The sequence below is a fragment of the Dufourea novaeangliae genome, unplaced genomic scaffold (genome assembly GCF_001272555.1).
Source record: "Dufourea novaeangliae isolate 0120121106 unplaced genomic scaffold, ASM127255v1 scaffold99, whole genome shotgun sequence".
Taxonomy (NCBI): domain Eukaryota; kingdom Metazoa; phylum Arthropoda; class Insecta; order Hymenoptera; family Halictidae; genus Dufourea; species Dufourea novaeangliae.
The window spans coordinates 1,599,452-1,615,925 of NW_015373982.1; the positions used below are offsets into that span (position 1 = coordinate 1,599,452).

General features: G+C 43.3%; 2 protein-coding genes across 2 annotated transcripts; one reads left to right on the forward strand and one right to left on the reverse strand.

Moving 5' to 3' along the window:
- Positions 1-650: 650 nt before the first annotated feature.
- LOC107187306 (apoptosis-resistant E3 ubiquitin protein ligase 1) lies at positions 651-6,116 on the reverse strand. The gene is made up of 14 exons (XM_015575377.1): positions 5,968-6,116; positions 5,474-5,679; positions 5,136-5,335; positions 4,784-5,021; positions 4,537-4,706; positions 4,197-4,377; positions 3,883-4,094; positions 3,522-3,788; positions 3,366-3,441; positions 2,681-2,970; positions 2,486-2,611; positions 2,227-2,415; positions 1,878-2,140; positions 651-1,802 (listed from the first exon to the last, which is right to left on the reverse strand). Exons 2-14 carry the CDS (start codon positions 5,673-5,675, stop codon positions 1,700-1,702), a joined length of 2,517 nt encoding a protein of 838 aa, XP_015430863.1. The 5' UTR covers positions 5,676-5,679; positions 5,968-6,116; the 3' UTR covers positions 651-1,699.
- A 4-nt stretch (positions 6,117-6,120) lies between these two features.
- On the forward strand, positions 6,121-8,317 carry LOC107187155. Its single transcript, XM_015575164.1, has 4 exons — positions 6,121-6,243; positions 6,307-6,571; positions 7,044-7,516; positions 7,973-8,317. Exons 1-4 carry the CDS (start codon positions 6,121-6,123, stop codon positions 8,315-8,317), a joined length of 1,206 nt encoding a protein of 401 aa, XP_015430650.1.
- The last annotated feature ends 8,157 nt before the right edge of the window (positions 8,318-16,474 follow it).

Consider the following 16,474-nt stretch of genomic DNA (forward strand, 5'->3'; position numbering starts at 1 on the left):
TGTAAACAAGGAAAAGTTCCAAAATGGATCACTGGTCTCTTTACAGTAACAATTTTACGGGCATTTTTTTTCTATCGTGGACATTGGGATACTTTTTCTTTTTTTTTTTTACTTCGTCTATTTTCTAATATCAAAAGACTTTATACTCCTTAAGGGAACATGTAATTGATGAATCGGAGAGACTCTTTGGATAAATAAATATCGATATCGTGTGCCTTTTTTGAATCTATATTTTACACTTTTTTTTTCTCGTGTAACATGATAAAGTAATTAAAATAAGGTACCGTCAGCATCGTTGTACACTGGATAATCTATCGGACCGATTCATTTCTCATTGCAAAGCAACAACAAAATGCATTTACATAACCGGTAAGTATGTATATACATGCGATCGTTGTCGAGCGCCGTTTTACGTAACATCTACGTGTTGCACAGTATTGATGAAAAAAACAAAACAAAATAAAACGAACGTGTAGCGTGTAACAGAGCTGCGATGCTCACGGTATATTATTTTTTTCAAACCACGCCACGAAAAGATCGGTTAAATCCTAAGTAACCCACACAAGAGTGACACAAATATGACGTGTCTGATCACAATTCTCATTATTGTGTACTTAAGTACAAGATAAAATTGATTCTTCTTCGTCGTAGTCGCGAGACGCCTCTTACCGATCGTAGACCAGGGGTACGAAGTTTCAATGGAAGATTCGTTCGTTCGTTATCACAAAATCGTTTCGTGTTCGAGCACATCGTCTGGTGTAGCATGTAATTCCTGCTAGTCGATCTAAGGTATCCTTTATTTCGAACGTTAGTTAGACTCGCTACTATTAAAGAAAGAATAAAGGGAAAGAAACAACACGGTGCTTGTCAAGTCGGAAGTATACATGGATGTTCGTTCTATTTGTACGCACTAATTAACAAATCTTTCGAACGATATTGCATCTACGGAAAAGCCTAACCTTATCGTTCCTCGCCTTTGGTTCTGACAACGTTGTACGAGTAACTTTCTTTTTATTTCCCGAATACTGTATAGAACTGAAAAATATGACGATGATATGAAGGAATGAGGGTACATCCTCGAGATACGCTATACTCCCTTGGCTTTCGGTGTCCGTTCCAAACGCGATGATCGAACAATTCTCTGGGACTGTACAGTGAATTATTATCCTTATCTCGGCAGTTACAAAAAGAAACCTGTTCGGATTTTTGTTTCGCCGCGTGTTCAGTAAACTATTCGAATCTCACTTGCTTCGGCGTTGTATTCCCTCTTTTCTTTTTTTTTAACATGTAATAAAATTCCTAATACGTTAAACCTACGACAAATCACGATACAATAAATTGAGCAATGCAGATGTTTCGGTAAAATTGCTCGTCCCTTATCATCGTTTTATAAAAACGTTACCGCGACCCCGAGTAAAAATATCAATATATCGCCGTAATATGTTTCGAATGATTGGATTGTTCTTTAACAAGTCTCCCGGCAGAACGGAAAGAGGATCATTCCGAAGATATCCGTTTGTGTATCAAAATGTGCGACAAAGTATCGTTCCCGATCGTTCTCTACAGAGAGTCACGGTTTCCAGCTGAAACCGTGTTACTAAATATAAACAAAAAAAAAAAATAAAACAAAATAAATAATGTTTTAATACCATCGTAACGGGAGAAAGACTAGAAACGATTGGACATTTGGTCTCTTCCTTTAGATCATACCAAAACCCTCGGTACCTTCGCTGATCGCTAACAGCAGAGCTCTTTCGAAGTGATCGTAACACTCGTAGCCGGGTAAGCAGAGTTGATTGAAGCTGTAAAAAAAGAAAATAGTAAACGATTATATTTTCATCGTGAAATCTGGTGTTTTTGATAACGCGCAAACCCACCAAGTATGTGCTGTAGGCAAGTTAGCGAACGTCGGTGCAGCTGTAATTTGAAACCGTGGACTCAGCTGTTGAAATCCACCGGGTGGTAATTGAGAGCAGCCTGTGGTGAACTGCAGTAATCGGGCCATCTCCTCCTGCGTGAAGTTACTGACCGCAGTCCAGAACCAATCCAGAACACGAAGGAACTCCGGGGAACTTCCGTTCGCTATATGGTGGGCGCGTAAATCTGCCACGCTGTATTCACCGGTTCCGCACAGCAGCAGCTACAACAACAGAGAAGCATAAAATTCAGTACGCCAGAGGAAGAGGATATTTTCAGAGATTGGATGGGGTGCGATGTTGTTTATACTTCGAGCTCGTTCTCGTCGAAGATTCCCAGGAGATTGTCAGGAATGAGTTCGTTTAGGCCACGCAGAAAGTGCTCCACTTCGTTCCTTATAGAACTGGCGAGTCTGTGCTGCGCCAGTGCGTCTAAGTAACGTAATTTCGTTTCGTTGGTTACGCGAACCTTGCTACCTCCTGATATTAACTCGGCTACCTACAACGGAAAATCGAATTTGCGACGTTAGACCGGATAGAATTACGTGATTATTGTTGTTTAGACGTACCTTTAATAATTGACCGTCTTTGTCGTATTCCTCCTCGACAAAATACAGTTCCATTTCTTCCACGTCGTTCTCCAGAATATACTTTATCTTGCTTAAGTAGAGGTCCGGGTCATCTTGCTCGAAATACTATTAAATTATAGTAATTATGAGATTTGAAAAAGCTGGATGCATAGGAAATCGATGGGATGATCTTACCTTATAATGCACTCTGAGACCTATGATCTGCGCAAGAAAGGATCTAGTGAATCTTGCACGTACTAGTTGCCGATAGGAACCCCCGAGGGCGGACTCGTAAAGGCATTTGCCCACTATACGACCCGCGAACTCGTAATGTTTCAACTTGAGATGTGGAGGCCGTTTGTTGTTAGGATGTACTAAGGCCTGTGGTGATTCTCCGAAACACGCGAACAATCCGTTCCCAGGATCGAATAGCGCGGCGCAAATCAATTCGAACCATTCTCGTCTAACTCCGCCCCAATCGACGCCTAAAGTATTACATATTATTTTTATCATGGGAAAGGTGTAATTTTTGTGACACGTTAATTTAATTTAATTTAATTTAATTTAATTTAATTTAATTTAATTCAGACCTAAATTTATTAATGTTAGGTGCGAAAATATCAATCTCGTCGCTCCAATTATTTGTCAAAGTGCAAATTCTACTAATTGGGTCTGTGTTATTGAAGCGAGAAAAGAGTGGAGATGGTCTGAAGAGCATAGATGTTCTGGTGTGACGAGTGGGTGCATTGAAATGTACCAGCGAAGTAATAAAAGAATTGTTAGTATGCCCGTGGATGACTTTATACAGAAAGCATAGGTCAGCAGTGCTCTTCTTGCTTCAAGAGTTTGAATATTAAATCTTTTTGAGACGGAAACATACCTTGTTCTCCTTGGAAGGTGATTTCGAAATTCCTACACCAATCGCTCACGGAAAATCCTTTGCTGGCTTTCATAGACTTTGAACAAAAATTACCTTAAGTATTAAGGATCTAGCGCATTTAATTATTGTTTATTTTTATTTTGGTTCGAAATTTACCGATTCCAACAGCTTATCCCGTTGAACTTTCATCGAAAGCTTTTCGTGATAATGCTTCTGATGATGCTTTCGGACCTCGTGATAAAAAAAATCCTGCTTATCTGCGAATGTTTCGCTTCCACCTATGTTTTTCAACAGAAACAACGTAAATGTAGCGGCAATTATGTCTCGATAGAGAGAAATTAACTCAACGGGCGGTTGACATCCATCATCGATAGAAAAAGAGTCGTAACCATCGTACTGATTATTCGAACAATCAAAATGGAACTGAAAGACATTGTATCAGAGTTATTGCACCGTGATCCATATACACGAAGGCAGTTGGAGCTCCTTTGTTTCCGGCAAGCTCTCTCGTACTTACCTTGGTTGACGGGCAAAGCCTGAAAGTAACGAGTCTTTTCGGTATTATTCTCAGTAAATACTCTTTGATCGTTAGCTGTTTAGGCGAGATAAAGCAGACCACTTTTTTCGGTTTCGAGAATCGTTCACCTTGCATGCCTAACAATTTCGCCGCGTAACAAATATCGGGATCCTTCGAGGCCACGTTACTATGCACCATTCTCGCGACATCACCTGTGATTAACAGATACGATAATCATCATGGTAAAACGCAATACACCAGGATACAGGGAGATAAATAAACAAATATTTAGGAGGGAAGGATTAGTTTCGTACTCTCGAGTACAATGATGTCGAAATCGCCGTTGTGCAGTTGTAGGCCGGATAGACTAACAGTCGCGTGGTAACAGCCACCCTTTGGAAAACTGACTTTCAGACGAATTCTCTGGTTCGGGGAGTCGTAGTCTAGCTGTATGCCGCAGTTTGTCACAATCGATTTGTCTACCACGCTACCGATCTGTAGAAACGAAAACACAAAGTTACCGAAAGTGATAATTACTGGACAGCAGAGCAATGAGTAATCCTTCTAAAAATGATGCCGATATAATACTCTTCGCGTACAAAGTTACTCATTACTAGACCTGGTAACAAGTTTTTCTTCGATCCAACCCCTTGCCTGAGTAATGTTAACTTCATAACCTTCCGTGGGCTTGTCCCCGGGCCTGAATAAACACAGATTGTCGTACTCGTCACGCGGCTCTATCGTCATACTGTGCGCAATTCCAGCTGTACAAACCACCGTGGAGCTTTGTCGAACGAAGATGGTCTTGTTTGGGTCCGGAGGACCTAGCAGATCAGACAGAACCGTGCCTACTCGTGTTCTCGTTTCGGAATTAGAGATATGGTATTTTGTGAACGCATACCAGGTAGGAAATTCTTAAGAAACGGGCTGCCGTGAACGTGACAGGATCCTATCAGTACAGCTATCCGATATTGTCCCGCGTGTCGGACCGTAAACTTCACTACTGCTGTGTTAGCTGCTAGCGGATCGGTGCCTCCCAACTCTATCAGGGTAGCTACCCTCCGTGAACCTTCTGTGACTTCGACTATCAGGTTGTCCTTGTCGCAGATTGGATACGGCTGACCATTGCGTTGATAGAACTATCGACAAAAGTATGTACATTTAAAGTAGAACAGAAGAAGAAGAAACACAGGAATTTTCTTTTTCCAATGCTTCTGTCGTTGAATTCTCGCATAATCGTGTGGAAATCGTACCTTGACCGTAAACGTCATCGTCTCGCCGACAAGCTGCGGCTCATCCCACTCGAAATGAACACGACAGTTGCTCGGTAGCAGATACTTTCCGGTCACATATTGCAAAAGGGAATGCTTCGCTTCTGGCGCTAGCGCTGGCTGTGTCATAGCAGCCAGGGTCACTAACCCTGCCACTGACACGGAAACCACCAGCATTCCACCTGATAGAGTTTGTTGAATAGGAAATCATTTCTATAGCTATTCCGCGGAATAGACACACGTCATCTGGCTGACGTTGCCCCCTTTATTTAACGCAATTATTAATCGACGGTACAATTGTACCCGACAAGAAACATTACCCCATGTCCACGCGTCCTGGTGTTGGCTGTTCTTTACAACGGCGCTCCACAGATCAGCCTTGAGCGTCTCTAAATCCTCCTTCGAGGTGGGCAACGTTTGTCTGGCCTGAATCCACCGCGGCAGATCCTTGCCAAGCGCTGCCCGAGCAGCATTATCCTCAACCCAGTACACGTCCTCCAGAGACATCACTTCCATCTGCATCAGTCTGTGAAAACAAAGACGGATCTCTACCCTCGTTCCTTTCATCGACGGCTGCTCGCTGGCTGCCACGGTCAATAAACAGTCTCTACGGAACGAATCGTATAACTTGTCTCCATTCTTATTAATTTTACTACCCGGCAGTATAATTACGCTTTTGTTTCCTTCTTTGGTTGGAACGAAATAGAAATTGACGTTCACATAAAATAGTAACCTACAATTTTCGAACATAGACAAAAAATACAGATTCATAAAATTCGAATGGTATCGGATTCGAAGGCAATTTGTTGCTCACTTTTGGTAATAGCTGTGCAGTCCATGATCCTGCAACCATTGCCGTAAGACGAGTCTCTGTTGCAGCAGTCGAGCGGCTCGTTGCAACCGTTCCTCGTCTTGCGCCGGAAGTTCCGGCAATGCGTCCACTTCCCCGCAGCTCGCAAGGGTCGAGATGCCTGGAAATTTCCAATGTTCATTTACGAATCCTTGCAACACCCCACGTGTTGCGTACCATTTTTCTAGCAAGCGACAAACTTTGATTAGAGACGTGAAATCCGTCGACTACATTCGAAACGTAATTCTCGGCGTTCAGGACGAACACGAATTTCATTATCATTTTTCTAATTAACGATGGAAGGATTTAGCAGACAGCGGACGCGTCGTATCTTTCGTTGAAAACGGGAAGCGTGTTTCAGATAAATCTCCGACACACGCGGCGGACGGTTCTCTGTGTCCGCTTTTTCATTGCGTCGTCGTTTGTGAAACCGTCGAGAGAAGCGCACGGCCACTCAGAATGCGTTCTACGTCGTTACCGGTTCTCCTGTGCATTTTCAAGTGCATCGGTGCCGTGCTCGCGGTATGCACAATGGGCAAACACGACGGAGGTGAGGTACATTCTTTCAGTGCGTTCGAAGTTAGGCGAACACGCGTCCTACGATTGCATAGATATGTTTTCTGTATTATTTGAATTAAAAATACTACCGATGTTAGATTAAATAATCAAGGCCTGTCTTGTGTAACTGTTGTTTTCTTAGGTCGACCACACTCGATACATTTTCTAAATGTCCTCCTCGAACAAATTGTTTCTGTTGTTGAATATACCGTCTATTTGGGGATGTGCACACATGGATAATGGTCCTCCGTTTTTGAGCCGTCTATGATATTTTGTTTGAAAATTTTTGGTGAACTGTTACCTCGTACCAACGAAGAATGGATAAAATAACGATATAATATAATGTTCTCGTGAAGTTCTTGTTTCAGATTACAATTTATGGTTGTGTAATTTCGAGTGAATTTGTCATTTTTTCACGCATAAACCCAGCAGATTTGATTTTCACACAAATACAAGATATTCTTCTATTGATATGAAATCAGGTGAACGTGTACAATGCCTGAACACCACGTTGGACACGGTACTGAACGAAACACCGTCGGACATTTCCGCGATAATGATTTTCAACTCGAATCTACGGTACATTCCGGAACGAGCGTTCGTCAAGTATTCAAGGAGTCTGCAATCCCTGAATATCCACAAGTGTCAGTTCCGTGACATCCACATGGGAGCATTCGACGGGTTGTCGAGCCTGAAGAAGCTTAGTCTACCGAACAACAATATTTCCAATGTGAAGGAGGAGTGGTTCAAGGACACGGTGTACCTGGAGCAACTGGACCTGTCCTACAATCATATCACCAGACTCGAATCCACGATATTCTCGAGGATGCTGCTGCTGAAGCGTCTCGACATCAGGGAGAATCGTCTGACATGCTTCGACTACAAAGGATTACCCGGGGGTATCGACAAGGTCTACTTCTCCGGGAATCCATTCACCTTCAAGTGTCGCGGACAGGTAAGAAAAGAAGCCGAACCCCTCGATTCGGGACTCTTTGGAGTTGTACAGGGTGTTCAAAAATAGTTTCGACTCCCGAAAATGAGAGGTTCCTGAGGTGATTTGAAACAACTTTTTCCTTAGCGAAAATGTAATCCGTGGCTTTGTTAACGAGATATTAACGAAAAACCGTGACCAATCAGAGCGCCGGCCGAGTTCCCGCGGAAACGTTGGCTACCAGTCGCAGCGCGTAACGGGAACTCGGACTCGCGCTCTGATTGGTCACGGTTTTTCATTAATATCTCGTTAACAAAGCCTCGGATTACATTTTCGTTAAGGAAAAAGTTGTTTCAAATCACTCCAGGAACCCCTCATTTCCGGGAGTCGAAGTTATTTTGGGACACCCTATATTAATCACGATAGAGACCACGTTGCGTCTCGAGTAACCTTTTGTCGTATCGATCTTCGAAACTGCAGCTAACATTGTGGATGCGGGACCACGGAGTGAGTTACAAGACCGAACAGAGCGAGAAAGAGACCTGGTTGGATAAGCTGCTTTGGCTCTGCGCCATCGACAACCCGGAGGTCGCCGAATCCGAGATCCTGATCAAGGAATGCGTCATTCTGAGTCTGTTCAATCAGCTACGCACCGGTCTATCCACCGCGGAATCGTACCCTTTGTTCGTCTCCGGGGAATGCCAGGAAGCTAGGAATCGTCTGACGGACTGCGTCGCCAACGAGGCTCAGAACCAACGAACGTACACAAATGGAAACGTGATCGCGAAACTATTTTTGTATCTGCGGGAAGCTAAGTCAGCCTGAGAATAATCTGTGGTTTTCGTTCTCTTGAGTTTATGGCTCGTTTAATAAATAATAATAAAAAAAGGCATAGAAAAGGACAAATTTAACGGCTTGTACTTTCAAGATTATCACAAAGCACACCAACTGATCACAGATAAAGTCACTATAACTCGGGGAGGCACTAACGTACATCTTAGTGCGACGAAGGAGGCCGATGTTCATCTGACAAAAAAACCGTTTCCCAATATATGCCCAGTCTTTGCTCAGGCACGCTGAATGCTCGCCTCAAACGGGCAACGAGTTGTGCAGCGCTGGTCGAATCGATGACAGCAGAGGCAGCAAAGTCATAAACTCGGTACAGTCATAAATCGAAGGATACTTCGACCGTTCAGACGGTTAGAAGTTAGAATTTACGACTTCATTATATTCCCTTTAGTGTCGACTATTAACACGAGTTACGAGATACACCTGGTTCCCTTTCGTTCTTAAGGAAGGAATGATCGGTTCCAGCTGCTTCTCGGAGAATTTCCGCCTTTCGAGCCGACCGTGCGGCAGAAAGAGCACGTCAGGACTTATCGAGACGTAGGAGGAGTTAAGGGGTCTCCCTATTGTGACGAGTAAAAAATTAGGCGAAGTTCAACTTTTTTCTATCAATTCGTATACACTAATAGGATAAGCATAATTTTTATCATTTGAGAATCCGGGACTAATAACTTCCTTATTACTTCGAATCGGACGAAATCTTTTCGGGATTATGGTTTTGAAATATTAACTCTTTGCACTCCGATGTCGCCGGCAGCGGTGAAAACTATGTAGAAGCAACTTTGTATTTTTATACATTTAAAAATTAAAATATTCTTCACTTTTCCATAGGGGCCTACTGTTACATTGCATGTATAATTGTGTGTTAAAATTTAATAGTCCTGGATTAGCTGGTTGCTCATAATAAAAATGACACGGAGTGGAAAGGGTTAAACCTTGGGAAAATGTAAATTTTTTTACCCGTCACAATAAAGAGAACCCCTTAATGGGGTAGTGTACTTACCGGAAGACGCGCTACCGCTGGGCCGTAGCGACATGCCGATGGACGATATCTCGTCGGCGAACAGATCTTTGTCGCGTTGTCCATCCCGACAGGCTCGATTTTTGTCCGGCATAATTCCCTCCGTTTGTCACTGTGGCTCGTCGTCAAACGTTCGTTCTTTCTTTTCTTTTTATCGACTACGAAGCATATTCTCTCTTTCGGTTCACCGTCGCATCGCTCGGACGTCGCACGAGGTCATCTTTAGCCCCGCAAAAAAGCACAATTTTCACAGAATTTCTCGTACGATCGTGATTGCGCGTTTTCTCGACTATCCGAACACTGTTCAGGGAAGCACCGAGACAACTAAACGCGAAAACTGAAGAAAGAAAAACGTTGCGAAATAAATACAGCGACTGTCATCGAAGATGGAGGAGGGGGAGGAACAATGAAACGATGCGCTTTGTTCCCAGTTCGTCGACGACCCGATCGAACAACGAGAGCCACAGCCCATTGATATTTGCGCGCGCTACGTGCACGGTTTTGCTGAACGCCAGGATTAACATTATCCGAAACGATCGAGCTCGCGGACGCAGGAGGTGTGCGGCCTGCATTTTTAAAACCGCGTCGCTGCCACGTTGTTTGGATGACAACAAAAGGGGATGGGGTTACGCCCACGCGGACACGGCCATTAATCAGTTTTCCGTGGCGAACAATAGGGGGATTGTGCCTGCTAACGAAATGTAATTAATTTCAATTATTAGTCGAGCGAGATGGAAAGCGCCCAGAGAGAGAGAGAGAGAGGTCACCGGCGAATTCACTGGGTTGAAATGTTTTGGGTGAGGTATTGCCTGCAACGAAGTTTATTCTTCCGACGGAACTAAATTGTTTTCGGTTCAGGTGTTTTTATTTTATTCAACAATAGGAAAATTCAATCTAGCCTCGGTATTCATCTCGAGTGATCCAAAGTTGAAAAGAATAATTCGAAGGATGGTAACAGCGAGTCGGCAAAGGGGTAACTTTCTCGGAGGACCTTTCGTGTCCGAAAGTTTCAGGATTAAGCTTATGAAGGTGGTGAAAGGTACTGAGGGAAGGCCTGAGGATCGAGCGAGAGAAGAGCTCCGATACTCAGCCGGTGTATTACTTTTGCCCGCGTCTGACCCAGATATCCAGCAGCCGGTTCCGTAGAAACAGAGACTGATAGCTGGGGGTTTCGACGATTCCTCCCCCCTCCCTATTGTCCTAGCGCTTTCAGGGCGCCGATCAACGACGCCAATTAAACCCACGGTACGGATCGATAGGACACGGGGACGACGGTTTGATCAACGGCGACAACACGTTACTACGAATTAAACGTACCAGCGAACCGGGTCAAGAGTCCACTCGAGGTCGAACCGGGGGTTATCGTACCCGTGTGTTTTCCGTGCTCATCCCGTTTCCTGCGCGCAATTTATCGGTCGTGTATCGCGGCGGCAATTGCCTGGGCGATATAAAAAAAAACGACCGAAACTCACTGGTCCTGATGCGTTCCAGGTGTAATCGATAACGGTCCGTGAAGGTGAATCGAGGTCAGAACCACGCGGGATGCACCGAAATCAGCGAAACACGTCCTTCCTTTTTGCTCGTGACGTTTTTCTCGATTTTTTTTTTTTTTCATTTGCATTTAAATGCCACCGGGAACGGTACAAGCAATCAGCATAATAATAATAATACCGATGTCCTTATTGCGTTACGGAAATCGAGTACACGATGCGGAATTTCAGCAGCAGGACAGAGAGGGATGGTAATCGCGAGATTTCATCGGTTATCGAGCAACAAAGGCGCGTTCGTTCGATCGAATTTCTACGTTAGCGAGGTTCAGAAACACGATAGCCCTGTGTATTCCTAATATTTGCTTCGATCCTCCGACGAGATATTCTCCGATTACTTGAAAGCTCCTCTCCTAACTAAACTGTTCATACAGAGGTTTCGTTCAGACACGGTAGTTCTGATAGCGTGTGTAAAAGAGGAGCTGCATATTTGATCCTACGGAACTGGAGAACTTCAGTTCTACGACGAACTGAGGATGAATCAATATAGTATATACATTTTCGTCGTGTCGCGAGAATAAGAGAAACCACGGTACACTTTCGCCAGAGTATTACAGAAGTTCGAATAAGCGTTCCATTAGCGATCGAGCATCAAAGCCCTCCAACGGGGTGGATTTGAAAGGTAAAAGCGGGGATACTCTCCAGGGAGGCTCCTCGAACCACTTTTCTCTATTCTTTTTTTTCTTCTTTCTTCTTTTTCGAACGGGTTTTTTTTTTCGGGTAAAAGAGTAAAGTGACGGGCGGTACAATGAAAGAATCAACCGCGAAACACCGCGACCTCGCGTGGACTCTTGACCTTTTCGGAACGGATATCCTTCGCCGGCATTACTTCGTGCTAACGATCCTTTCGGCGTTGAGAGGGGGTTGTGGGCGGGCTGAGAGGGGTAGGAGGAGGCCAGGAAAACCAGGGCATACGTATGTCATACATTCTCATGATTATGCATGAGAGGGTTGCCGGTATTACGAAGGTGGGACAGATCGATTCCGCGTTTTCCCTGCGCCTCTTTGTGCCCCCGTACGTACTCCGCGATACTCCGCTCTTTCCAGAATTATTACGTTCGTTTCACCCAGAGATTTAAATCGGTGTGATATTGATACCGGTATTTTTTCGGTTTCTATAAGGGTAGGGCGTATATAGATACAATACCGGTAGAAATCCCTGGTTTCAACCCCTCTTCTAGTGTACGCTCCTGTCCATATTAACCGATAGTTTAAGCAGGGTTTGAAACGGTTCCGAAAATAACCGTTTCAAACTGTTATTTCGCGCTGCGATTGGTAGCCAACGCTACCGCGGGAACTCGGGGTTTTTTGTTAATATCTCGTTAACAAAGTCTCGGATAATATTTTTGCTAAGGAAAAATTTGTTTCAAATCATCTCACCAGTCTCCTATTTATGGGTCCTCAAACATTTTTGTTACACCCTGTATAATCCTGATATCCCAGGAAATATCGTGCAAATCGACGACTGGGGCGAAGATACTCTTTCGTGACAAAATTTCGTCGCGATCCCCATAACGCGTACACCCCAGTCGTTGCTGCGGGCTTAATGGAAAGTCACCGTGGTGTGCCGTTACCTTAAACACCGCTGTCGATTCAACTACACCGTTTCGTGATCGTCAGTTCTCTGTTCCACGAATGGACGAGAAAGAATGTGGGATTTTGGGCAACGAGGTCTGGTTGAAAAGAATTTTTTTTTTCCGAGGACCCAGCTGGCCGTTGCGACGATGAAAAGACGCCTGCTGAATGCATCCTCGCGAAGAACGACTGATTGTTTTCGGGCTAATTGAAATCCACGTGGAATATCTCCCGAGGCTCGCGATTATTTCTGCAGGAGAACTTCTGGAAAACAACGACCGACTGAGTTTGTATTGGCGGATTGAGAACGCGTTGTTTGAATTTCTACTTTTATACGGGAGAAATTGTGCTCGAATTGAAGAATGAACGATGAATGAACCTAAAAAGGTATAGATATTAAAAAATCTACTTTTCATGTGCTAAATATTTATTAATACTTAGACTGCGGATTTTCATTCAAATTTACAATTTCATATACTAGTATCTAAAAATTAAAATGATGCAGAATCGTAAATTTTGTATTAAGGACTTTACTCCGTTAATAATAACACATAACTAGTGTCAAGCTATAATTAAACCTTTACTTTATTGCATTTTCCAAGTTAAGAGATGCTATAAATGCATAAACATCCGCAGTTTATTAATCTTATTATCATTTAAAATTCAAACGTTAATAGTTACAGAAACCTGTTTGAATATATATTCATTGGTGTATTTACCCTAAAGAGAATTCACGGAGGAAACGGACGCATCTGGATCGACCAATGGCACACATTCGACGCGTCATTTTCCTTTCCTACGCGCGGATTAGCGAGTCCATTTCTATCCGACTTTCGAAGCGTTGTGACAACCGTATACTGGATTTCATTCGTTCCCAGAGTTGTATCGTGGCAGCACGGAATACCTTGCGAAATTTCCATGTACGACCGGTAAAAAAAAATAAAACCGTCGGATCCCGGAATTCTGTCGGCCATTTTGGCGATTCCGCGGATGAATAATGGCCCCACGGTGAAACGTAAATTGGTATCACTGCGCGTCGCGGAGTCGCACGGAGATAACGCCGCTAAATTCGCGCTACTTTATAGCAAGCCCCGGATTCCATTTGCATAATCCACGAAAGCACGAAATAATGCCAGCAACGTGAGTTTGTTTCTGCCCGCGGATATACACACATCGGACGAGATTTATTCTCGCGATTTCGGACACGCGCGAAGGTGAAACTTCGCGTTCCCGTGGATCGTTCCATAATACCGATAAAATCGGGCCATTTTTCGAACGAAAATATACATGAGCAAAGAGTGGAATAAATCTTTCGCCGAGACACGGTGGATAACTAATCATCCGAACGGACCTGTTTTTCTGCGACAGAACGCGCCTTCACTATACACTGCTTTTCAATAACTTTAGCTTTTCGAATTCCTTTCTAGCAGGGAATTAAATCGGTGTGATTTTGATACCGATATTATGCCATTGACCGAAAATACCGGTATGCAATGCAATTATTACCACTTCTGAGGTAATGTTACCTCAAGAAATATGTTACGAGTTCAATTTGTTTCTATTCTCTTCAAGTTCTTGATTGTTAAAAATTAAAAATCCCAATTCACACTAGTGTGGTGTTTACGTATTTTGAGGTGGAGTGTGGTGTCCGAGGTTCATGAATCATTACTACATTATTTACGTCGATTTACACATATCTACCTTGTTAACCAACGTTATTTCCAGTATATTTTTATCAAACGAGAAATTGTCTGACGTCTGATTCAGCCTGTCGATCGATCTCGCAGTGGATTTACGTGTAGCTTTACGTCGCGATCCGTCTCCGGATCGGATTTAATTTGCAATTCTCTGTAGTGTGTAATCAAGCCCGGCGAAATGCTTTCCAACCGTTTAAGTCGAATCTCTCCCGCCGCTCGTGCTTTCCGCGCCATTTCGTTGAATGTGGCGTTCCGCTATAGTCTCACCGAGACCGCAACCGACTTGCCTCGTGTTAGGAAAAATTCCACCGAAGACGCGTGGGCGACGGGTCGCGTGAACGTCAACTTGTTAGCTTCGCGATCGTTTTACGAGCATTTGTACATTCAGTCGCTGTCTAACGACAATTAATTTTTAACACGAATGATTGGCCTTCCTCCTTCGGGAACATACGGGGACGGGGGAGAAATATGTATTCTGCGTAGAAACCAGAAGGTGAAGGTCAACCACTGGAAGATCGATACTTTTCCTTTGGACGTTGCTCGGCTACTTACACCAGGGACTTCTACCGAAACGTAAAATACCGGTATTATATCGGTATTTTCGGTTGTATCTTCGCCCTATATAACCCCATTATAAAAACCGAAAAAATACCGGTATTTATTTCGGTTGTCGGTAATATATCGGTATCGTTATAGCTTTGATGGCATAATACCGGTTTAAATCCCTGGATTAAACTGATTTCCGAATTATATGCTTTCAGAATCACAGGGTAGAACATACTGAGATCGGTTCTCGGTTAACGATTTCGAATGAAATACAGTGAATATTGACCGTCGGCTGATCCTTGTGCGACCATCAGGTCGTTTCGAAACGTTATCTATTCGGTTCACGCGACCCTGCTAAACGATTCATGGCTGAGTCTATTCCTCATTGTTTTATGTTTTCGAACTCCTGAAATTTCGATTCCGCTTGGTTACCTCTCTCGCCCATCGTGCGGATGCTGGGTATAAATTATGTCAGCAACAGTGAGAAAACTCATGGCGACCGATAATGTCCCCAGTGACGTTTAGTTTATCGATTCCATTGTAACGGAACTGCCTTCGGATTCTAAAGTTCGCTCGCGGAAACTTCCTTGAATATTATTCCATGCGAAGCTTCGAAAGCTTTACAGGTTCCATGTGCCTTTCAATGATTCTCTAACTTTAATACGCGCAATCGCACGAAAAGAATGCAACGATTATTTAACGTCTTGGAGAAAATTTCTCAGTCGCTTGTGGATTTATTAATCATATTTGCGAAGCAATCGAGTTGATCGTACTCGAACAAAGTATTAACTTCTCTGATATTTTTCAACGTTCCCATGTAATACAGACGAGAACAAGAGTGATCGGAAGCTTTCGTCAACGCCTGGAGATGATTTAATATTTCCTTAAACCGTAACTTTACTCTCCAAAAAAACAGAATCCACGATTAATCTTCGTCGAATCCAATATGTACGCAGAATGGAATGAAATCGCGAAAAAACGAAGAATTCAATTTTCGTTCGGGCAATCTTGCTCGAATCTCGTCGCGCCGACGGGGCAAGTTTTCGCGTCGACATCGAGCCCGATAAAACGCGTTACCGCGAGAAAACTTTTCATCGCGTGAAAGTGCCGCAATGCAGGATGTATTCGCGCTGCTCCAGGCGATCCCAGCGAGTTTCGCTAGAGATCACTGAGGTATACATGGGTGAGTCACCTAACGTTTGCACCTCAAATATCTTTGTTGTTTTTAAAGATACGTCGAATGCCTTAAGGAATGTTGAATGGTTCAATGGGGCTCACATGATATCAAAACAATGTTTGTTTTTATGTCATTTTTTGTAGAGATATCAAGGTCACCTTCATTTTTTTTAAATGGAATCACCTTTTTTTAAACACCTACAATGATAGTCTCTGTCATTAGGAATTCAATGACTATGATTGTTCAAGGTCATTCAAGGTCACAGAAAAAAGGGTGGTTCAATTAAAAAAAATGAAGATGACTTTGATATCTCTAAAAAATGACAAAACAAAAATTTATTTGGAATCGTGTGAGCCCCATTGAACCATTCAACTTTGTCTTTAAGACATTTAACGTATCTTTAAAAACAACAAAGATATTTGAGGTGCAAACGTAGGTGACTCACCCTTTATGTCTGTGTATACATATATTAACGTGACATAATCTTTTTCGAACGATCACGGTGTTTCTTTTGACGTAACAAGTCGCATTTTCCGGTTCCTAGATGTTCCTGTGACCTCTCTTTCTTTTTCT